The 24,700-nt window shown below is 31.7% G+C and overlaps 4 protein-coding genes across 25 annotated transcripts; 1 reads left to right on the forward strand and 3 right to left on the reverse strand.

The window, feature by feature from the left end:
• Nucleotides 1–65: 65 nt before the first annotated feature.
• Nucleotides 66–9,464, reverse strand: Ptpmeg (protein tyrosine phosphatase Meg). Of its 3 annotated transcripts, none has more exons than XM_031970385.2 (17): nt 8,198–8,291; nt 7,608–7,819; nt 7,409–7,537; nt 7,296–7,338; nt 7,038–7,205; nt 6,838–6,958; nt 6,673–6,760; nt 6,440–6,592; nt 6,126–6,358; nt 5,875–6,045; nt 5,616–5,793; nt 5,278–5,445; nt 5,028–5,203; nt 4,575–4,774; nt 4,124–4,467; nt 3,512–3,796; nt 66–3,424 (listed from the first exon to the last, which is right to left on the reverse strand). In XM_031970385.2, the coding sequence occupies exons 1-17, from the start codon at nt 8,226–8,228 to the stop codon at nt 3,341–3,343; spliced, it is 2,784 nt and encodes a 927-aa protein (XP_031826245.1). In that variant the 5' UTR covers nt 8,229–8,291; the 3' UTR covers nt 66–3,340. The 3 variants fall into 3 exon arrangements, with proteins under 3 accessions (XP_031826245.1, XP_031826244.1, XP_031826246.1); XM_031970384.2 differs by having other exon boundaries at nt 7,290–7,338; XM_031970386.2 differs by lacking the exon at nt 8,198–8,291 and adding an exon at nt 8,808–9,464 and having other exon boundaries at nt 67–3,424; nt 7,290–7,338.
• A 3-nt stretch (nt 9,465–9,467) lies between these two features.
• On the forward strand, nt 9,468–21,408 carry dre4 (SPT16 homolog, facilitates chromatin remodeling subunit dre4). Of its 8 annotated transcripts, none has more exons than XR_012998998.1 (19): nt 10,645–11,078; nt 11,170–11,274; nt 11,627–11,791; nt 11,894–12,046; nt 12,121–12,267; nt 12,358–12,624; nt 12,694–13,399; nt 13,481–13,679; nt 13,760–14,810; nt 14,889–14,967; nt 15,084–15,252; nt 15,378–15,476; nt 15,585–15,650; nt 15,714–15,830; nt 15,959–16,050; nt 17,335–17,386; nt 17,527–18,997; nt 19,786–20,008; nt 20,479–21,408. XR_012998998.1 is itself a non-coding variant. In XM_031970379.2 (16 exons), the coding sequence occupies exons 2-16, from the start codon at nt 11,010–11,012 to the stop codon at nt 15,963–15,965; spliced, it is 3,399 nt and encodes a 1,132-aa protein (XP_031826239.1). In that variant the 5' UTR covers nt 9,468–9,545; nt 10,940–11,009; the 3' UTR covers nt 15,966–17,039. The 8 variants fall into 8 exon arrangements, 5 of the variants coding, with proteins under 5 accessions (XP_031826239.1, XP_031826238.1, XP_031826240.1 ...); XR_012998997.1 differs by having other exon boundaries at nt 17,527–18,257; XR_012998999.1 differs by having other exon boundaries at nt 17,527–17,649.
• LOC116424253 (uncharacterized) lies at nt 17,934–20,605 on the reverse strand. Its single transcript, XM_031970404.2, has 2 exons — nt 20,460–20,605; nt 17,934–18,377 (listed from the first exon to the last, which is right to left on the reverse strand). The coding sequence occupies exon 2, from the start codon at nt 18,375–18,377 to the stop codon at nt 18,084–18,086; it is 294 nt and encodes a 97-aa protein (XP_031826264.1). The 5' UTR covers nt 20,460–20,605; the 3' UTR covers nt 17,934–18,083.
• Nucleotides 20,648–24,616, reverse strand: LOC116424251 (lanC-like protein 2). 13 transcript variants are annotated; one of them, XM_076369333.1, is made up of 10 exons: nt 23,948–24,092; nt 23,290–23,451; nt 23,046–23,225; nt 22,809–22,960; nt 22,593–22,740; nt 22,367–22,507; nt 22,105–22,287; nt 21,871–22,017; nt 21,681–21,783; nt 20,648–20,790 (listed from the first exon to the last, which is right to left on the reverse strand). In XM_076369333.1, exons 1-10 carry the CDS (start codon nt 23,984–23,986, stop codon nt 20,750–20,752), a joined length of 1,296 nt encoding a protein of 431 aa, XP_076225448.1. In that variant the 5' UTR covers nt 23,987–24,092; the 3' UTR covers nt 20,648–20,749. The 13 variants fall into 13 exon arrangements, with proteins under 13 accessions (XP_076225448.1, XP_031826263.1, XP_031826259.1 ...); XM_031970403.2 differs by lacking the exons at nt 20,648–20,790; nt 23,948–24,092 and adding exons at nt 21,355–21,623; nt 24,596–24,616 and having other exon boundaries at nt 23,290–23,467; XM_031970399.2 differs by lacking the exons at nt 20,648–20,790; nt 23,948–24,092 and adding exons at nt 21,355–21,623; nt 24,147–24,425 and having other exon boundaries at nt 23,290–23,467.
• Between the last annotated feature and the right edge of the window lie 84 nt (nt 24,617–24,700).

Genomic DNA, 24,700 nt, shown 5'->3' on the forward strand with positions numbered 1-24,700 from the left:
GATTAAATGGCAGAATACTATAAAACGTTTTTTATTTTATATTTTAGAAGTACAAATTAATAATGAGACTAGACAACTACTGACTGTATTATGAAAACTTTTGTGGCACTTTATTTATAATTAGCATTCAATTTATGTGCTATCGTTTGGCACATATGCAGATGAATATTATTGAATATAACTTTTCGATATTTCAATAAACTATTTAATATTCTTTGTACTGTTTTTATATACACATAAAGAATGAGAATGAATTTGAATGTTTCATTTTTAATGAATTATGTCAAATGAATACTACTCGGCATACAAGTTCAAAAATGCACTGTGACGCTATAAATCTATTTCCATAGACGTATCATTAATGCTTTCTATAAGAATTGTAAATCAATGCTTCTCGCATTTTATTCATATGTTTCGTGTACTTCACTGTATTTTGCACCTGTCACAGAAACTATGTTCTAAAATATTATTTCTTATTATACAGAATTGTTTCTTTCGATTATGTCATTATGTTATACATTTTCATATTTATTTAAACTGAGCCTTTTGTTTTATATTATACATATGTTAGAACATAAGATTCAAGGTGCCTACTTATATAGTTTAATTCATATTCTGATTTTCAGATAAAATATTTGTATTTTTATGATCTTTCGATCATTCGTAACTATAAATTTACTTGTTCAAGAGTTGCCAGAAATAGCTTGAAATGTAAGCTATTAATTACACTTATAATTACTGCTAATTATAATGTTATTGTTTGGTTAATACAATAATAATTATAAATAAATAATTATATGATCTGTATGAAATCATGTTTATGAAATAGGAATTACATGAAACGTAAATATATTTACATAATTACTGGAAGATAAATTATGAAAAAAAATTATGAACAATTATACAAAAAAATATACAGAAACTCAATATTAATTTAGTATGAGATAGTAAAGAAAATTGCATCGAGTGAAACTGTTAAAATCTAACAGTCGTTACGACTATAAATTTTCGCCTTGTAATTGTGATCTGGATGCACGTAGAAGGCACTATTGTCAATAATTTAGATAAATATCATTATTCATAATACAGAAAATATCAAAATGGCATTACACTTTACTGCTTACTGTTATGATATGCCTAACAGATTCACCCAATCCTTAATTATTTATTATTGAAAATGTTTACCAACAAAGTGACGACCCTTTGCGGTCCAGTCTTATTTATAACAAAATATTTTGAATCAATATTTCTGTATGTTCAACCTTGCTGTTTCATGTTTCTTTAAATAAAAAAAAATATTATTAAAAGAGTATGTTGTATTTGCTAACCAATTCTAATCATTATGAGTTCATCAATATTGTAAAAGTAATGTTACAACAATGAAAATGGACACTTACACGTAATTAATACTTTAAAGAACCGCAAAGGATTACCATATACATGTATATATTTACAAATGGCATCGTGTTTGTAATATTACACATTCTACACGCAAATAATTTATGAGTTGCATTTTTTGTTAAAGTAAATCATATTCAGTCTGTATAAATCTTTCCTGACAGACATAAAGAAGTAAATACAAATTGATTTATTTCATTTTCATTGTTCTACTTTTTTGTGCATGTTGTGATTGTGTAATTGTAAAAAAAAACATATGGACCATACGTACAATATGAATGAACACCTTTTCTTAATTAATGAAAAGGTCTCCAGATTTAATCTGAAATCTCTGAATCGATCATGTTGTGCGTGAACGATAATTTTACGGTAAATGTGAATTACCAAAAATCAATTACGTAACTACTTAATTTTCGTGAAGATTATGTATGCATGACATAAAGATATTTTGACATTGCGAAAAATGGGCGGAAAGTAGAACACATTGTATACTTATAAAAAAATAGTACGCTTTGTTAACATTACTAGAACATTTAAAGGACGTCAATGATTTTTAAAGAGGCATCTTCTCAAGATTAATTACTGTGTAGCACATTTTGCGTCACCGTTTTTGATTTCATTCTATGTTCATTTATATTGAAGCGATCAAAATGACGACACTTGAAATGTCTCATTTTGCATCATTTCAATTTCTACCAATCTTATTCGCAAAATAATTTGAACTTCGTTCAAAATTTGAATACCGAACCATTTTCATCTGAAACAGTTTTCTTTAGGTTTAACTTGCACTTTACTCACGACACGAGCGTAAACTTTAATACTTCGCTAGCGTCCGCTATTTGTATTAGTCCGTTCTTTTTTTTTGTTTAATAAACCTAAACTGTACACTGTGTATACGATATTAGAAGTTGTTACGTTCGTTATAAGTAGAATATCATACTTAGCTGTAAGTTAATAGTAGAAACGGATCGCTACGAGTTAAAAATTTTCTTTTTCCTATTACACAAGTACGTACTACTCTTGGCTATTCGACATAATGAAATATTGGTACTCGATCGAAGATGAATTACTTTCAATTATTTTATGGCCAAGCGGTATTTATGACTAATGCGCTTATTTTGAAATGTATGGATACATTTAAAGATTCAAAAATCATATCTTACTATTTCATTTTATAAAATTACATTCTGTAGCTTATTGAAATAGATTAACTATAGACTTTACCATTTTTTTTAATTCTGCGCTTAATCACTTTGTAACGTCTTATTTTGCAGTTTTCTTCAAGGCAATACTTCTATATTGACACCTCCAGTAATTCTAATAATTTCTTCTCAACATTTCAATCAACATTTATAGATCTTAAGGCGTTATGCTTGATTTCATGAAAGTGGTCATATTTGCACTATTATTAGTTCCCGATAAATAACAATTTAAAAATAGAACCCTATGGAATTGAACAAACTAACAGAATCTGAACAGAATATTAGCAACATATCATGGAATTCAAGTTTTCGTACTTCTGCATCCTATTCCATACACGGAAATCAAAAATATAATATTAATAATTAAACTAAAATAGAAAATCGTTTTAAATAATACGCGTTCAGCTTAAATATAAATTAATAAACTTACTTCGTCAAGGGTGCATTATTTACAAACGCTCACCTAAATTAAAATTTTTATAGATTTCAAGATTTTTCGTCAAACTAAAGGCATCAATTACATTTTTTTCTCCTTCTACCAACTGAAGCTCTACATGAAAAACAGGTTTTTGAAAGAATAAAAACTACCTACTATAAATAGTAATATATCTTTCCTACGAATCAATAATATATGTGCATATTATTGTCTGAGTACAAAATTATCCTCTAGTGATGTGATGCTTTTCTTAGTAAAATGTAAGAAACATGGTAATTACAGTGTGTTCCTGCTTCTTTTCTTTTCACCTGCTGAATTCAGGAAGTGGTTTAGCTATTCCTTCGCTGTAAGCTTTATGGACTGCTTCACAAACGAATCTATACTGACTCTACAATAAAAAGAACAAATACTCATATCATTAAGTATAAAAAATACCACCTTTATTTTTAATGTACTTTGGGGAATTTCAACTTACAGCATTTTGTATCATCATTGCCCTTTGATCTCTCATCGAGCGTACAATATCTAATGGATACACTGGTTGATTTGCTTCGATAAGACACAGTGCAGTCTCCATTAATACTAAAACACCTGTTCTACCAATCCCAGCAGAACAATGGACGACAGCAGGTTCTACTATCCCTGTTCGAGCTGCCCTTACTCTTTCAGTAAATGTTGTGAACTGTCTCCAATCACTGGGTACTCCGTGATCAGGCCAACTACAATATTGCATGTGTGTGATATCTCTTTCTTCTCCAGTCTGAAATATAGAATGGTCAAATAATACTTGAACGTCGAATTTACATTCAAAACTATTAGGGTAATTCCGGGTGAGATGGCTCTGCGGTTGAGATGGTCCGATCTCATTAAAATTGTCAAATATTTTCAATTTTTTTACATGGCATATCGAATTTCGTACAGAGACCTATTTAACTATTCTTCTTATATAGGTGTATTTATTTTTATAAATATATTTTATTTTTCGTTAGGTATTAATAGTATTTATTTTGTATTAATTCTTTATAAAAAAGTGGACCATCTCTCCCCGACTTATCCTACAATTCATTAGTGACCTAACTATCCTTACGTTTATATCGCGAAGTATGAATTCCCTAAATATAAAAGTGTCTTCAACATTTTCAACTGTCGAAGTAAGTGTAAGATTCCGTAACGTAAGAGTTTCGTTAAGAGCGGGCCAATATTGATGGCATTTTGCTCGACCACGTTCAACTAGAGTTGTTAACATAACAACAAGAGTACTGCCTGCCTCTAATACCATCTGCCAAAAGTCAGCGACGGTAGTTGAAAGCGGTCCTTGCGTGGCGATGTATCTGTTAATAATACCCGATCCAGGGATTTCCATGTTCACATAATTGGCGTTGATGTAGTCACCATTCGAAGAACCCATGAGAATTACTCGAGTAACATCGTCTAAACAATATACCATATATTAATTTCTAAAGCTAACCTTTTAAAATATTGAAAATTTCTTTTAAAATATTACAATATTCTTTTCAATGCTTCTTTTTTCTACTTACATGGTGAGATATCTCGATAACGATTTTTGCTTTGATTTTCAGGTTTCTTAGATTCCAGAGAAGTAAGTTCAGGATTCTTTCGATACAATTGCTCGTATTGAGCGATTAAAGCACCACTTGCAAGACCATCGGCAAGAAGTAACATTGACTGTGCCAACGCGTCTGATCCAATAGACGCATGAGGTGCATCCGGTACATATCTTAAAATTCAAAAAAAGTAACTGTTCAAATCTGTTAGAAACTGTTAGAAATAAGGATATAGATAATTCATATATAATATGGTGGTTGTATTGCAAAAAAATTATCATAAGATGTATATCTTTAAATGAAAATATTGAGTGATGTTAAAAGTTTTTTTAATTTCTCGCGTGAACAAAACAGAGGTATAGAAATACTGTGTTACCTATGCTTAAAATATAGAAAATTAATAATGTTTGCAAGTAAACACAATACCTATATGGAGGTTCTTCTTCGGACGTTTCATCGGTACCAGCTAGAGCATTGTATAAAGCGTTTGGCCTAACAGTTAGTGTCAGCTCACCAGAACCCGAATCACGAGATTTACGAATCAAATGTACTACGTGCTCATGCAGTAATCCACTCACGTCAATTCCATTAATGTAGACTACCTATTTGATCAATATATTCACGATTACTTTATGATATGGGCGATGATATAACTATGTAATTGTAAATTAGAAACCTGATCTCCTTCATTTAACTTCGGATAACAACGGTCAGCGGGTGTATTCGGAGCTACTCTCGAGACTAAAATAGGCATGTCAAGATCCAAACCACCTTTCACGTTGAAACCAAACCGACCTTGCTCGTCTGGTGTCAAAGTTATTGATACCAATCCATCTTCTACTATCTGTACAATCATAGCCCATTATATTTTCTATTTATAATTTACTATATCTAACAGTTTTATTCGTTTAAAGATACAAAATTATCTACGTAAAACATTAGGTTCTCACTTCACATTTTTCTCCTATTTCATTGTCCTCTAACAAAGTTGATGAGAATACTGAACATAAATACCTGTGGGGCAGGTGAACTTGTAGGTTCACTATAATCTGGCAAATCATAAATATTTCTTTCAACAGTTGTATCATCGTCTGCGTAACTTAAAACCCTCGAACCTAATACAGGTGAAAATGCGTTGCCTTGTGTATGAGATCCCGATATTTCATCTCGAAGAGATAAAAAACCACCCTCGCTATGAATAGAAAAGAAATAAATTACAAATTACATTCAAGAGATTGAAATTTAAAAATCATTAAATTGTTTTTCAACTAACTCGTCGCTAGGATTGCCTTCACCCCATGCTTGACGAGGTTCACGAGCACCAAGAGACTGAACTTTGTTATCGTATGGCCTAGGTGGTCTTCCCGGAGGTACAGATAATTTTCCTTTATCGTCTATAAGTGGAGCTGATGTAACTCCATGCACCAATCTTTTACTTGGAGATCTATATTATTTAATGTAGCATATTATACTTACTTAAAATAAAATACATAATAAAATAGAAGGAAGAAATGTTAATGTTACCGTATAAATGTTCTTTCCACTCTAGCTCTGTGTTTACCATCTTCAACAGTTTGAAATTCTGTACGCCCTGAATAAGTGAATCTACTACTTAAAGTAAGGGGAAAACGTCTAGGCCTCATTTTAGGACTATGTAACCTAAAGAAGGTATGATGTTCCACACATGCTTTCCATAAATTTTTAGAACTACGATATGTTTGCATGTTGAATCCTAATAATGTATCGTAGTTTTCTGACTGTAACATAATTTTTCATAATTTATAATCAAACTGTATGAAATTTTTTTTTTAATTTTAACCACCAAATGCTTTAAATACCTGTTCTCGTCTAAGTTGAATGAAAAACTGTTTCCGTTTGAACGAAATTTTAACTATTTTTGACCATGAAAACACATTAATTTTTATTCCATTTTGAAATACTACTAAACCTATAGATGTAACACCTAATTGAATTTCTTTGTTTGTTGAATCCTAGGAAAGAAATAAATAAAATTTAAATGAAATAACATTTAATACTAATAAGAAATTACATATATAATATAGTTACATACCCTTGCTTTATGTAATTCTACTCCGTACATGTCTAATCTTTTTGCATGATCTAAAAAATTGAATTCTGCATCAGCTGGTAGTTGACCTCTAAAAAAAGTATAAACATTTTATAATATTTCTGACGAAATGTGATCTTGAGTATTGTATATACGTTTTTAACATACTTATGAAGCTTGTGTAATTCAGCTATTTTTTTTTCCATTTCCTCAGTTTGACCTGGTATAAGCTGCAACCTAGAAAGATATCCTGGACCATGTTCTTCAGGATGATAGTCACCTAACTCAGCTGAAATTATACCAAAAGAATCTTGATATTATAGATTCATTGTGAAATTAAATAATTTTCAATGCATCAATATTCTTACATTGGACAGTGTAGCTGGCAATAAGACATGCTGTACTTGGAGGTAACTGAAGTTTTCCTTGAAGTATATCCCTTCGTATTTGTAAATAAAATTGATACCTAGTGTATTCTTCCTGTAACTTACTAGGATCCGATACATAAAACTTCACCCTGAAGTAAAACTGTCCACCTGAAATGATTAAGTTCAATTAAACTTTCTAGTAAGATTACTTTCTTATATTAATATAAACATGTATTTAAATATGATCTTTACCCTTACTTCTTATCTGCTTTTTCACTGGTTTAGTAGGGTCCAACCATCTCTGAAACATCAATGTAAATTTACTAAGTGATTTTTTAAAAGAAATGTTCGACTTCTAAGAAAAGTTTTACCATTATATCCGGTGAATATGTACAGGCTGTGGCTCCATTTTCTGCATATTGCAAACCAAAATAATCTTTTTCAACCAGTTCTAAATGTTGAAATACTAAATCTAATAATGCTTGACCTTTTGCTCTTTTCTAAAATATTTATAAAAATAACGTAAGACAATATTCTATTCTCCTTCTAATAATTACATTACGAACTTACATCTAGCTGAAACGTGTGTTGAGTGTCATCAAGAAAAACAACAGTGGCAGACAATGATTTCAATCTACGATTCCTTGCTAATTCAGCACCACGAACGTGGTAGCTCCCACTGGAGCCACTCAACGCTCTGCGTGATACGCTTTCAATCATCTCAAAGATATGAAGGCGTGTCAACCACCTTCCCGACACCACCTCTCTGCTATGCTGACCACCTAAATAAATAATTTGATATAAAATATTATGAAGTGATATTTAGAAAATGTTAAATAATAGAAATAAAAATTTTATATTGACAATTATATTAATAAACAAACACATTTTATTTTACAGTTTAACGTTCTGTATGAATTTTATTTGAAAAACAATAATGTACATAATTAAATTTATATATAAACTTCAATCACTCTTTATGTAAAGTTAAATTTATTTTCATCAAGAATATAATTTGAAAGATGCTAGTGCTTATGTTAGTTATAAGGTTATGTTAAAACCCATGCTGTCAATTTTGAGAAGCGATCAAAATGAATGAATGCATTTAGTGGAAGCACACAGGCTGATTAATTGTATATCACTGTTAAAAATGTAATTACATTCAATTGATGTCATTGAAAACAAATTCATTGGGTCAGTAATCTAATGTCAGTTACATAAGCAAGTTCATGTCTACTGCGTGCCAGAATAATGTAGAACGGGATATTCTGAAAATAGTTTACATAGAAGAAGCAAAAGGAACGTATTAAATGCCAATGTGCTTAAGCGTCTTCAACTAATTTCAGTGAAGCAGAACCTTAAATCATTATTCTTTATAAACCAATGAAGCGAATTAATCTAAAAAAAATACATTCATTTAATTTATTATCCAGTCATACTGTGAACGCGTTAAAATATTATTAAACAGGTTCGACCGCAAAAATTGAATGTAAAGTCATTACAGCAAAAATGCATTTGCCAATGCAGTTTTTCTTACTTTCCTCGTTACGCGAGAAATAAAAATTATTGAATCAATTCGATATTCGAAAGAGAAAAAAATTTAAATTAGAACATTTTTTCTAAAGGACATCAGAATTTCGGACGTGAGTATTTTCGGTGTTAATCAGTGTGTGCATATTCAAAGTATGTCTAGCTAAATTAATCATTCGAATGCATCGGAGCAATCGTCTCGCGATTACATTAAACCTGTACTGTGAAATATGCACTTACATTCATGATCCGTTGCAGTACATCCAGTGCCGTTTTCACAGGTGTCCTTACACAATTGACAGAGCAACAGCTAACATTCGTTAGCACTGTCACGAACCGAATTTATCGAAGCATCGGGAAACGTGTTGTCCCCTCGAACGTATCAGGGTATCGACGAAAATTTTTTTCTCTTTAAAGCCCTTTTCATTATTTTCTACATCGGCATGTTAACGCTTCAACGAACGAAACATTGTCTTTCTCCTTAAAACAGGATGCATTGAGATTATTCGGTGTCGATCGCTCGACCTCTTCGCCGTAGTTTCCAATGAAACACGTTTAATCGCATAGAACTGCGTTTCTTTCACTCGCTCCGTAGCAACATATAAGGTAACACTCTAATAAATCGGCACAAGCTAGCGACGATATGAATTACAGCCGGACGTCTCTTACACATTCGCGATGATCATCGCGAGAGTATGCATAAGTGGACCGGTAATCGTATCACAGTTCCGTAATAATTATTTTTTTTTTATGATGATATATTGTGAAGATCAGAGTCTTATTTGTAATAAAATTGACGCCCCGATAGAGACTCCTATGCATACGTATATGTATGCATCGGATTACACGTTCGCGTGCGTGTTTAATGTTAGCCATAGAATAAGCAGCTTTGAGATTCTATTGTCGATGCTTGACAACGATGTCGAAATATTAATTATTCAACATTTGTATTCCGTATGTGAAACTTATTATATTAAGGTAATATATTAATTAATAAATACTGAAGTATCGATAATGGGATTCGGTAAATTAAAACAATAACAATGCATTTCATTTGAAGTATATGTTTACATGCGCAGAATGATAATATAATAACCTTAAGATCCTTACAAATTAAATTAATCAAATTTAAGATGGATTTTATCCATCGTATGTTCATCCATCATATGTTCAATTTAAAATTAGTACGAAATTAAATAACACTGAAGCACACTCAGACAAGTAATAAACCTTTCATTGGTCCACTTCTTGTTGGAAATCATGTTTACAATAAGCCTAAACAAATTCCCATTCTAATTTCTCTTACATTCTTGCAAATAAAACATTTACTTATAATAAACAAAACGTAGCTAAACATTTATGCTTTCAAATGATACAATCAAGAGTAAATGTATACATTCTTATCTTTTCTAATGATTTCTAATTTTAAATAAATTATAAAATAAAAACGGTTACAATCAAAAATTTTAAGAACCTCATTCTACCAGCGCATATCTGAAGCTATACAACATTTGTGTAAAAATCAAATAATTTTGTTATATTTCATTTTGACTCTTTCACTGCCAACCCGGCATAAGTATTATATGCGAAAACTGCCAGGGCTGATTTGATATGTACGCTTTAAACGTAAATAAACGGCCGACATATCAGCTCATAACAGTTTTTGTCTAAACAGTGTTTAGTAAACATCAAAGGCGGGTCGTTGGTAGTAAAAGGGTTAATATTAATCCTTTATGTCTTGCGGGTATGTATTCAGAAGTATTACTTTCATTAAAATACTACCACATATCAAATATGCTTACATTCCTTTCCAATTTAATTTGATTTAATTTAATTTAATTTAATTTAATGTAATTTAAAATATCACTATAGAAATAATACTTGAATAATGTTTAAAAATTATATTTAGAATACACGGTATTTGAATAGTCTTGAGACGGAATAGGAATGACAATAACAAATAAGAACGATATAACTTAGAATCTAAAGGGTTAATTCCAAGTTGATCAGGCATATTATTTATGAAGAATATTAAGGAGAACGTACAACAAACGAATAAAAAGGCTTGCGACAAATACACGGTCTTTAAGTAAAATTTTAGTTCAACGACAGACTGCTCGGAGCGTTGGCGGTTCATTTTGATTCCGGAATAACTACGCTCTGTATCAAATCGTTCCCGCCGCGTGGTCTGTAGTTTGTGGAGTACGGTTGCGGTTTGGTTATAAATCCCGCCATCTCCGCATCGAATAGCGAATTTTGATAGTATTACGTATTTTGTATGGAACACTAAGGAAAATGTGATAATATTCAAGGATTTTGCGTCGTCTGAATGTTTAGTTCGTTATCGTTTACGCTGGGACAATTTATTATAGTTTTATGTCGAAGTGATTTTGTGGAAGCGTGTTGTGCTGTAAGTACCGAACGTGTTGAAAACAAGAAACGATGGCAAACGTATCTGTTGACAAAGACACATTTTTCCGGCGTATGAAGCGTCTTTACGCCGCATGGAAGGTAAAGAACTTACTCGCAATATAATACATTATTTTCAACTATCATTGTTCCATGATAATTTGAATAATTTCCTTTGTTTGCGGTTCGATAGGATGGCGAAGTTGGTACAGATGACAGTTTTAGTAAAATGGATTGTCTCGTCTCTGCTGTGGGCACAGATGAAGATATCGTTTATAGTAAATCAACAGCATTGCAGGTAAGTCCCAATTTCTAACACATTCTAACATTTCTTTACTGTTCATTGTCCCAATGCTTTTTGGTACTTAGGAATTATTGTATAACCTAATTTTTATAATTCTAAGCAGAAAAATTCTTAAAGTTTAATACTTTGTACATGTACTTCGCATACTTTCTTCACTTAATCGAGGAAGAAGTTTGAAACAGATCTCTTAGCTCTTCATTGTAAATTAGGTTTTAATTATGTAACTAACAAAAATCCATTAGGTATATCAGCAATTTTTTGTTTTGTTATGTAAATCGTGCACTTGATGTTTGCTTTAATGTTATCTTTAGCTTACATTGTCTTAAGCAGATATGATTTATTTCAGACGTGGCTACTCAGTTATGAACTTACCGATACTATAATGATTTTGGCAGAAGATTCTGTCAACTTTTTGGCTAGTAAAAAGAAAATTGAGTTTCTAAGAAAGTTAGAGAACCAGAAAACAGATGAGACTGGGGTGCCTCCTGTAAAACTACTTGTGAGGGACAGGGTATGTATTTTATGTAACTTGTGTATATATTATAATATACTTCCTAATGTGTTTGCCAACTGTATTTAAGCATTAAGTATGTACAATTTTCTTATTTTAAAGAACGATGAAGACAAAGCCAATTTTGCCAAACTTATCGAGGTTATAAAACAAAGCAAGAAGGGTAAAACATTAGGTGTATTTTCAAAAGAAAATTATCCAGGTGCCTTTATGGATGCATGGAGAGCTGCATTGAAGTCTGAATCTTTTGATACGGTATGATATAACCATGTATAAAGTAGTACGCTAAGAATTAAGTTCCTTATATCATATTGAATTATGCCATTTAGGTTGATGTGAGTGCAGCAGCTGCGTATGTAATGTGCCCAAAAGAGGACGCTGAAATTCTTACTATAAAGAAAGCATGTTTAGTGTCTGTAGACGTTTTTACAAAATACCTCAAAGATCAGATTATGGAAATTATAGATTCTGATAAAGTATGCGAATGAATTTCTTTAAAACTACTTTTAATTATTGTAGGAGGAAGTATTAAACTTGATAATAATAAATAAATTTTCCAATTTTAGAAAGTTAAGCATTCAAAGCTTGCAGAAGGTGTAGATGCAGCTATAACAAATAAGAAGTATGTAACTGGCGTTGATGTTACCCAAGTAGATATGTGTTATCCAGCAATAATACAAAGTGGTGGAAACTATTCTCTGAAATTTAGCGTTGTTAGTGATAAGAACACTTTACACTTCGGTGTCATTGTTTGTTCACTTGGAGCACGATACAAATCTTACTGTTCTAATATAGTCAGAACATTGTTGGTGAATCCCACGAAAACAATTGAGGTAAATTTTTTGGTGTTATAATTGTAAAATGTAGATAACTGACATCGACATACATGTTGCTTATTTTAGGATAATTATAATTTCCTTCTACTATTGGAAGAAGAAATTTTGAAGAAACTGGTGTCTGGAGTAAAAATAAGTGAAGTATACGAAGCAGGTGTGAAATATGTGAAAGATGAGAAACCAAACATGTTAGATCATTTAACTAAAAATTTTGGATTTGCCATGGGTATTGAATTTAGAGAAAGCTCCTTACTTATTGGTCCGAAAACTCATGCAGTAGTAAAGAAGGGCATGGTGTTTAATGTTAATGTGGGATTATCAAATCTCGCAAATTCTGAAGCTAACGAAAAAGAAGGAAAGGTTTATGCTTTATTTGTTGGTGACACTGTTATGGTTAATGAAGGTCAACCAGCTACAAATTTGACACCATCAAAGAAGAAGGTGAAAAATATTGGTATATTTGTAAAGGATGAAGAGGAAGAAGAGGAAGAAGGAAGTGGAAAAGAAAACGAACCTAAACCCGAGATTCTTGGTCGTGGTAAAAGGACAGCAGTCATAGAATCCAAGTTAAGAACAGAACATAGTTCAGAAGAGAAAAGAAAACAACATCAAAAAGAACTGGCGCAACAATTAAATGAAGTAGCAAAAGCTCGGTTGGCTCAACAGTCTGGTGGTAAAGAGCAAGAAAAAATACGAAAATCGACTGTATCTTACAAAACCTTGAGTCACATGCCTCGAGAACCAGAAGTGAAGGAGCTGAAACTATATGTTGGTATGTAATAATGATGTACTGGTAATATCTATTATGTGTTCTCATATTTACTGTATTTTTGTGATTAATATTATTTTACAGACAAGAAGTACGAGACAGTAATTCTACCCATTTTTGGTATTCCTGTACCATTTCACATATCTACAATCAAAAACATTTCTCAATCCGTTGAAGGAGATTATACTTATTTGAGAATTAACTTTTTTCATCCTGGTGCTACAATGGGACGTAATGAAGGTGGTTCTTATCCACAGCCGGATGCCACATTTGTCAAAGAAGTGTTAGTATATATTTTGGACATTTTTCTCATTTATTTAAATGTAATATACTTATAAAAATATTTGTTTATGTTTACTTTAGAACATATCGAAGTACAAACACCAAAGAGCCCGGTGAAATTTCAGCACCATCGTCTAATTTGAATACAGCGTTCAGACTGATCAAAGAAGTCCAAAAGAAATTTAAAAATAGAGAAGCAGAAGAAAGGGAAAAAGAGGATCTAGTGAAGCAAGACACTTTAATATTGTCACAAAACAAGGGTAATCCTAAATTAAAGGACTTGTACATTCGACCAAACATTGTTTCAAAGAGAATGACAGGAGGTTTAGAAGCTCATGTCAATGGTTTCCGTTACACTTCTGTCAGAGGAGATAAAGTTGACATTCTTTATAATAATATTAAGAATGCCTTCTTCCAACCATGTGATGGAGAAATGATTATATTACTTCATTTCCACTTAAAACATGCCATAATGTTTGGGAAAAAGAAGCACGTGGATGTACAGTTTTACACGGAAGTTGGTGAAATCACCACAGACTTAGGGAAACATCAACATATGCACGACCGTGACGATCTTGCTGCTGAACAATCAGAACGAGAACTCAGGCATAAATTGAAGACTGCGTTTAAAAGTTTCTGTGAAAAGGTTGAGAGCATGACCAAACAAGAAATTGAATTCGACACGCCGTTCCGAGAATTGGGATTCCCTGGCGCTCCATTTAGGAGTACTGTTCTTTTACAACCCACTAGTGGATGTTTAGTTAACCTCACAGAGTGGCCTCCGTTCGTTATCACATTGGAGGATGTTGAATTGGTCCATTTTGAAAGAGTGCAATTCCACTTAAAGAACTTTGACATGATCTTTGTATTCAAAGACTATCATAGAAAAGTTGCAATGCTAAATGCTATTCCTATGAACATGCTGGATCATGTAAAGGAATGGTTAAACTCCTGCGACATTAGATACACGGAGGGTGTACAATCTCTAAATTGGACAAAGATTATGAAAACAATTACGGATGACCCTGTTGGTTTCTTTGATAATGGCGGTTGGACTTTCTTGGATCCAGAAAGTGATGCAGAAAATGATGAGGTCGAAGATGAAGAAGAAGAAGAAGATGATGCTTACGAGGTTTGAAATATATTTACATAATTGTAGGAATATTGTTAAAACAATATTTCTTACATATTTTTTTGTTTATTTACTTAGCCATCTGATTTGGACAGTGAAGAGGAATCCGACGACGATTCCGAGTATTCTGAAGCATCGGAAGACTCTGATAGCGAAGGTGATTGATTTATTTGAAATGTGTAAATTTGCATGAATTTTACTTGTACAACACTAATACAGAAGAAGTATTGTACTTTTTGAATCTTTTACAACTATTCCTTCGTTTTTTTTTAGAAGAAGAACTAGGCAGTTCCGAAGAATCAGGAAAAGATTGGTCAGATTTAGAAAGAGAAGCAGCTGAGGAGGATAAAGAAAGAGCGGACGATCAATTCCACGACGATTATCACTCTAGTAAGAAGAAAAAGTCGAACCGAAAACATTCGCCTTCACCGTCGAAAGACAGGCAATTACTGATTTTATTCTATAAGTAATTAAGATGGTCCTCTATTAACAGGCCATCTTGATTTTCTATGTTTTTTAGAGTTTTCTCCAAATAAAACTCACTTTTTAATTCTATATGTTTCACAGGCATAATTCGAAACATAAAAGCTCTTCCGGTAGTAAAGACAAAAGTAAATCTTCGTCCAGTAGTAAAGATAAAAAATCCTCATCGTCGGACAAGCACAGGTAAGATGTTCCACTATTTGCATAGTTCACAAGTATTCAAAGCTTTAATTTAAAACGCTAAAACATGTTATAAAGCTGTATATTAAGTCTATACTTTAACAATTAAAGATCGGATCGATCACGGAGTGGAGGATCACACAAGAAAGTGTCTCCTTCCAAATCGTCCAAACACAGGTGATATTAATATGAACGTTTATTTTGTTTACGGTATTACATTGAATTTTTTTCTTTCCGTAGTCCTAAGAAGAGCGATAAACACGACAGACATAAATCGAGCCATTCTTCATCTAGCAGTAAAAAACGATCTCGTGAGGACAGTGCTGAAAGAAACGATAGGGGGTCGAAGAAATCTAAGTATGTACAAATTTGAGGATATTACTATATTCTTATTGATTCGTTATTATATTGGTATTTGTATTTGTTATGTTTATTATCGTTACTATTACATTATTAGTTTCGTTAATATGATTTATATGTTACAGAAAATGAAAAATATCGACCCATGCACTGGAGACAAAGCACACGCAAAAACACGAACACCAAGTTGATTCTACCTAAAGCTTTCTTACTCGTGGTACGTCGATTAAGTTATAAGAACAGTACATTTTCTTGCATTGACTTGTTTAAATGATTGGCAGTCAATTCGTTAATAATGCTAAAAAATTCAATGGCGTAACCTTCAACGTATCTACTATTCGGCAGCACAATGCTAGCAATTCATACGCGTGAACTTGTCTTCTACTAATTTCTCGTAAAATATATGAACATTTATTTTACATCCTTGTAACTTGTACATAAAAGTTTCATTTAACTAAGAAGATCAACCTTAATAATATAGCTACTAACACAACAACTTCATTCCATTATTTAATAACTAGACTACAGATGTTTATGGAGATTAATATTTCTAATATTTTCACGTTAAAAAATACAGAAATTTAATAGACAATTGTTCTGCCTGTGGAAGATGTGTTAAGGCATAAACGAGATAAACAATTGCATTAAACTCAATTCAGATTTTAAAAGTTTATTTTAATTAGATATATTTTCTTTTTCTTATAAACGTATAGACATCGGCAGTCTAGTAATAACTTATTATGTTTATGAAATTGTATTAAAGAATTAAATGATAATCATTGTACAGATAGTGTCCGAAACGGAAAATGTTTCATCTGTTATGATATTATTCACTATCGGAACAGACATAAATGTTGATTCGTGACTACGGTCGCATGGAGTAACCTGTTGTAGGTACAATCATAATCTGGCCTCAATGCAAGACAATGCACTAATGATAACCTTCGTACATAAGATACCCAGAACGTAGATGTTAAGTCGCTAAACAGAGAAAGCTGAAACGGATCAAAAACCTTTGATAATTACGTTCGCATTGTTCTGAGATTTGTACCTTGGTAAATGAAAAATAAATACTTTTTAAGTTATTTATCATTAATGTACGAATAATTGTCACTCATCGCGGTGTAATCGCGAGCAATTTCAATGTATTGTGGAGCTTTATCGGCATGATCTTCAAAATACAAACATTTTTATTTTTATACGAAAGACATATGCGTTATACTGAAATCATTGTCTTACAATCGAACGATATACGGAGTACATTTTTTAAAATATACCAAATCATAAAATATTTCAAAGTTCTATTCTGCTTAAATAATATAAATATTACTAATGGTAAACCTTAAAAAATCTTCAGAAGGAGCATTTGTTTAGTAAAGAACCTCTATAATGTAAAATGAAAAGTCTAATATTGTTTCTAAACAGAAAGAATATAAAATATAATTGAACATACATTTATCATCGAAATCTTACGTAATGACTTTTCTGTTAAATTCGATAGAAGAGGAAGGAAACATCCGATGAGTTCTCGGGATAGTGAAAGTATAATGAAAGTAAGTTTTACGAAACGTTTTTACCCTTGGCTTATTTTCAACTTTTTAAAATGTGTTTGGTAACCAATTGATTTAAATCGGAATATAGTTAATTGATAATGTAATGTTATGCTTGAATTTCCTGACGATGAATCGTATAGTAAATACCAAAGAAGAACCATCTCGATAACAACGTGAATGTAGGAGAAGTGAAAGTGTACCACCGGTTAGTGGTTCTGCAGCTTTCTCCACGACATCGCTGACTACATACATAATTCTGGCAGGTGATTCTGGTCGTTTCACAATATACATATAAGTGACATATGCAATTTTTTTTCTATAATAAATAAGTGATGATAATTGAAAAATATATATGAAATCAATGTCAAAATTATTGTTATCTGATATAAAATTTCAAGGGACCATTCAACATACAAGAACAGTAATTTTTCAAATAAATTTGTTTATGCTAATTTTTTTTTAGTTTACTTTTATAATGTTATTTTATACTTTTCTTCGCTGAAATATTGTTTATTATTTAAAGAGCATTGTAATATGAGGACACAGGTTATGTTTTCAAACATTTATTTACGAAAAGTGGAAATTCTAAATACATAGTTAAAAAAAGATCACATGTCATAAATATTCGTTACAAAACTTAGGACTAAAGAATTTTTTTACAAGAAAGATTTAGATGGTGAAGAAACAAGATCCAGTTCTAAGGTCGTCCTATTTGATCAATTTGAGCTTGAAGGTTGTTCACCACTTCCGGTGGCACATGTTCTCCCAAGATCTCAAAAAGGTTGATTTTTTGATCGCCTGGAATTGACTCGTAAGCCGCCAATTCAATACCCTCTTGTACTTTCTGTATCGTTGCGTCTTTCGGAATAAGGTAGGTATTTTGTGCTTGCTTTATGGCCTCGTTGCTAAAAATCTGGCCATCTTTTTGTGGATATGCCAAAGATGCACTTGCCACGAGCAGCAGCGCTAACAACGTTAGATGGATAGCCATCTGAAAATTAGTATATTTAGTCATATTTAATTCTTTAATAGTTTATTCTAACAAAAATTAACAAAGTGTCACATTGAAATTAGACTTAATTTTGAAATTAGTTTGATATCGATTTTGAATTTTATTAATAACTCAATTATTAAAAAAGTATACAGAAGATTTAATTTTTATCCATTTTTTTCACGTATTTGACAGAATAAATTTCTTGTAAATTATACGAATAAATGATTGATAATGTTATGTAAAAAAATGATTGAAGTTTAGTATTTTCTGTCTAACATTGATTCAGTATATGATCAGGTTTGTGCGTGGATTGAGAACTTTCCCACGTGTTTCCGTACTAAGAAACAGGTTGGAATCTGGAACGACACTTATCGTGTATTTTGTCGCGATGTGAGAGGGATGCTCGATCCGGTTCTTGAAACTATTTCTGACGCAATTAAGTACACGGATCAGTGTTACATTTAGAACGCTCAGTTAGTTAGTTACAGATTGGTTTGAAGAACAATTTTTTTATTGGTCAAACTGCGTCCGAAAATATATAAATCACGTTTTATACCCTCCGATATAATTATATGAGAAAAGCAGCGCCCGATTGTATGCAACTTTGCGACATCCATGTATGAACAATCAAAATTTACATTACACAAAGTATACTTGAATGATAGTTAACAAAATTCAGGATTATCGTAAATAACGTTTTTCACTATGTTGTAAGAATATGTAATATTTTATACAGTAACGAATAATTCTTTGTATTAATTAGTCTTCTGGCAGTGATAGAAGTTCTTACAATAATAAAGAATTGACCTTATAAATTGTAAAGCAGGGTCTTAATACCATTTAATGACAATAATTAGAGTGAGATTTTGACGGATTTGTAACATACTTTATATCCCACAAAATCTGTATTAAAATAAACAAGATTCCGTTCAATTACCATTTTTTAAATATGATGGTGAGGAATCTATATTTGTATGAACATTTGTAGTCTAATAATGAATAGTATTATCACTGAAGTCGTAGTTTCTCGCAACTGAAAAGATTCAGAATAGTAAAAAATCTTGATGAACAATTTTTAATCTCTAATTATGCTATGTTGAAATAAAAAAATTCGTAATATCACCAAATTATTATATGAGTATTTCGCGTTAGTTTCTTTGGGAGATAAGATTGATAATTAAAGGTTTAAAATGGTCACACCATTATACATTTTTATAGAAATTATAGTTAACTAAATATTTGTTAAATTCATTGAAGCTATGGTTAAATTTTACATAAACAAAGCATCTTATGTAACTTTATTAAATTTCTTATTGTACTGACTTTTTGATAATAATCACATATGCTATAAATCTACAAAATACCATAATCCACTAATAACAAACTACGCTAATTTTGTTCTTAGGACGCGCTCTCACTTTCACCGTAGCCTCTCGAGAGCAATAAACCGTTGTGAGATCAAGAGATCGTTCTCAGATCGTTGCTTCTCACCGGTTCCGTTTTCGACGAGACGATTATAATAACACAGACAATAAGACATTAAAGTTACACAACAAGAACCGATGTATGATAAAAAGCAAGAACGGACGGACGATGCACAGAGTGTGGATTTTTATATATTTACAGGAGTTAGTAATGACAATTCATTAATTAATATTTTAAAATATGAGTTTGTACAAATGTCTGCAGCTTGTAAAGTGTAACATATATACAGTGGTTTATGATCACAAGATTAACGATGGTAGAGAATCAAAAACAGTTGTTAATAAATATCGAGCCCGTTTGAGTCACAAACAAATTGTACATAACTTGTATGCATGTATATTTAATTTATAATTATTAAAGAAATGTATAAAATATCAACTATATTAAGTATCGTTGTTTAGTTAAATGGCTTGCACGTTAATAGAAGAGAATGCGAACAATCAAACGGGTATAGTGATTTTTTTAATTTTTTATCCGCTTATGGAATTATATTGGTGCTGTTGTATAACACTTGATACAGTTTTAAGGGGTAACGGGTGAGAACCAATTCAGTGATTGTGAAAAGCAATCTACGTCGTTGCTAATGGTACTCACGTCAAGAGCGTCGTTTCAGAATCGGTCGCTACGGAGCGAAACTGAGCGCGGCGCCGGCAGAAGCGGCTTTTATACTCGAGATGGACAACGCGACGGCACGGCACACCACTCTTGCCCGTCCAGCGATGATCCACCTTGTTAAAAGTTGCAGGAAGAAGCACTCGTTGACCACTTATACTTTCGATCGTCAGGTGTACTGTGGCTTCATCAGTCTTTCAAATCAGGTGTAATTAACACAATATTATGGTCACCGATCATTCACCGCGTACCGGTGTTCATGATTCGCAGTTCTACTGATTACACAATTTCTTGGGAAAATTTCGGATCTTTCCTGTTCAAAGGAATTCTAAATTATTTAAAAAATTAAGCACAGAGTGTAATAATACTGCAAAAATAGATACGCGATAAATGCAGTACTACGAGGGTTAAAGTGCACAATAATTTTAAAAGATTAAGGCTATATAGAATTCAATGCATGATAATGTGGCTTGTAAATTTGAAAGTTATAGCATTTATGTCGTTTTGAATCACAATAAAAATGAATGCTATAGCATTCAGGAACGTGTCAAGGAACCCGTAAGATAAGATGATTCTGAATATATCGTTATTTTAATACGTAAGGGAAAATGATATCTGTTGTTACAATGGGGTCAATGCTTTGAAATCAACAAAAGCTTTAAATGACACCAGTATTTTGAGTATTTCTCTTTACACGTTTACAAATACCATTGCACGACTCGTCATGAATATTAATGGGTCGTTGACCAATATACACGGCGGATTTATCGGTACACCGTGATCGAGGTTTCTCTTTTACTATTGTCTCTTTCGAGTACTTGGGCGACGCAAAACTATTAGTGCTTTATATCGTTTCTTTTATAATAATATTCTGTAATAAAATCTATGAATTGTATGATTTATTTGTCAATAAAGAATACATTGAATTACATGCTCTCACATGTAAATGCACACAAATTCAACGAGTGAGGGAACCGAATTCGTTTATGGTGATTAGAAGATTGTTTAATAAATCCTATATTAATCGAATACTTGTAGTAAACAAATCGAAATAATCAAAGGTCTGCATCTACACGGTATATCCTGGAAATTTAGCTGAAGATGGATTTTGCATGTCAATTAAAAAGTAAATGGTACCGGCAAGACCTAAAATAATGTACATATTATTAATTGAAAATAATTGGAGAATGATGAAAATCATACCTTCAAACAATGAAAATGGTCTATCAGGAGATCTAGTCTGATGTGTTCCATAATCCATGCACCAGTCCGCAAATTTGCAGGCTCTGTACAAGTGTTTTACGTCCTTAAACAAGATTAATGATTTAATACTATTTATTAAACAATTTCAGTAAAAACATATTCAAAATATAATCTGTTAAAAAATTCTAACTTTCGTTTGCTGGAACAGACACAAGAACGTATAAGCATTCCCAGCTACTCCGTGACATATTCCATATCCTCTTTTAAGTAATCCCCTTTTCCAAATCACTTCACCACATTGCAGTGCGGTCTTTAGGTACTGCTCGTCTTTATATATCTATTTAAACATGTAAATAGTTACATTTAATACTTTTTAATCCACGGTACATTCGGTATATTCGTTAATTTTACTATAAATAGTAACCTCGTAAGCTAAGTTGAATAGCATGGACATTCCAGGTGCACCATGACACCAATGCACCAATTTGTCAGTATTACTTCCAATAGATGATGGAAAATTTCCAGATGGATAACGTAAATTTTGAAGAAACTGCAACGCTGGGTTTATATCGTTTTCTAATTGAGATTGTGTTAAATATTGTCGTGCCTATAAAATACATATGTAGAGCATTAATATTTGTACATTATATTTTTAAACTGAAAACATAACTATGAAATTATCATACTTGCAACAATATATAAAGTATTCCACCTAATCCATGTGCACCACCAAGGTATTCTGAATCATGCCAAGCATACATTAAAGGTGTTTTGTACTTTGTTGATGCAGAATACATATTTCCTGATTGAATTATGATTGCAATGACCTGATATAATATTTTTTATGACTACATCTGTATTGGATTAATCAGTGTTACCTTAATTTTATTTATCCTAATTTCAGATCTGTACCTGCTTAATAAGCTTGTCCTCTATAGGTGGGGGAGATATATGCGAGTTTAGAAAGAGGAGGGAAAATAGGTACCCAACCCTTCCTTGAAGAAGTTCATTGGGTAAATTACTATGTATATCCATAATAAGAGATGACAATGATTTTAATCTGAAAGAAAATATAAGAACTGTTTCATGCACGTGTGAAATATGAATAGAATATATGTATGTGCCTACTTGGTTATCATATTTTGAGATTCCTGTTTGTTCTCTTGCAAATGAAGAATAATGGCATACAAAGCCAATGGACCAGCAATGCCAGTTAGAAACGTAATTTCGCGTCTACCTCTGAATTTACTTACACATGCTTTTAACAGTTCTGCTGCTTTCTGTACAAAAAGTTCTAATTTCAGTACAACTAATTATATATTTGAATTAAAAAAAAATTAATAAAACATATAAAGTTGCATTTACCTCAATATAAGTGGGTTCATTAAAACATTTTCCATAATGATAGAAAACATATGCAATTCCAGTTGATCCTGTGTACACAGAGCAATCGTCATTGCTTATCCAATGTTTTTTCTTTTCTTCCAAGTGGTCCAACAATTTTTTGGTACATGTATATAATGTCTCTTTATAATTTTCATTAATCTAATAGATACAAAAGCTTTTTAATATTCTTATATTTGTATCTATAAACAATATGTATAATTACCTCTTTCGTATTAGTATTTATAAGCTGTTGAGCTGTTGGATTAGGATAGTCTTCAAAAGGATTATTATAATATCTAGTGTTATCCATGATGATTCCTTGAACTATGTTTATAGTTCTTGTCAACCAAGTGTGTTGTTTATATAATTTACATTTAAAATTCACCTGGAATTATATACGCCTGTAAGAAAAAATTGTATCTATGTTATTTGTGATTAAATTATACATAAAGGCTTTCCAATGGGCATTCAAAAAATATGTTAAATATTCAAATGCACACGAGCGGTTTGCGGGAAAATGTAGCGGCGAATTTTTTGAAGTAATAGAAAAAAATTCATCTGTCCCACAAAAAGAAGGATAAGAGAACTATATTTCCAAAACAGAGTGAAAGTCAAATCAGACACTTAAAAATCAAACTAAGTGAAATTGCCGGTTCATACGGCAAAATAATCGAATAATATTTATATCGTTAGATGACAATGTTTCCTACATTACACGAATATTATATTGTTTATATTGTGCCATGAAAATTTCAGTAAAACACATATTTCTATAATTATAATAAGGAAAAATCAATTAAATAATTTAGTAGGTTAAAAGGTATCTAATGACATTAAAGGCAAGTAAGTCCAGCAACGTTGCAAACAAACTAATGATAAACCTGTCTTTTAGACAGTATAGAAAAAGCCTCCTTTAACATAGAGACGGGTAATATAAAATTAAATATAAGCTTGAGATTTATGCAACTATTTTATCGATAAACTACGACAGGTTTCTCTTCTCTGTGCTGACTATTTACCAATAAGCTAAACATGCGCAAGGGCTAAAACAGATCAAAATTTATCTCCCACTCTATATACCTTACTCTTTCTACGACTCAATTTCTTGTCAGTAAGCACATATGATGTGACGCGCTCAATGCAGGCGACTTACAATAACGAAATTTTACGAAATCGTTCCCAAAACTGATAATATATTTTTAAGTTACATGTCATTTACCACGAACAGATCAAGTTTAAGGGTTTCTGACATCGTAAAATCTAATTCTTGTATTATATTTTTAATAGGATAAAAACTACCCTTATAGGAGGTATTTTTATCTACGGAAATGAAACTTTGGCAGTTGATTTAGAATGTAATTTCAAACAAATAATATTATATAACATATACTCGAAATTCAATGATAAAAGAATTATTCTTAATAAAAGTTTCAAAGATAAAGTTGTTGAAGTAAATTCTAACACTATGGCTCTGAAATAGTTATAACGTTTTTTTCAATAAAAAACATTGAATTTGTCATTGTAATTACAATTATCAGCATTGCCACCTTACGCTAAATATTAATATACCGCGATAGACAAAAAATGGAATAGATTGAACATCCAATGTAAATTTTTGTCCCGCGGTTCGGGGG

Source organism: Nomia melanderi, chromosome 7 (genome assembly GCF_051020985.1).
Source record: "Nomia melanderi isolate GNS246 chromosome 7, iyNomMela1, whole genome shotgun sequence".
Taxonomy (NCBI): Eukaryota; Metazoa; Arthropoda; class Insecta; order Hymenoptera; family Halictidae; genus Nomia; species Nomia melanderi.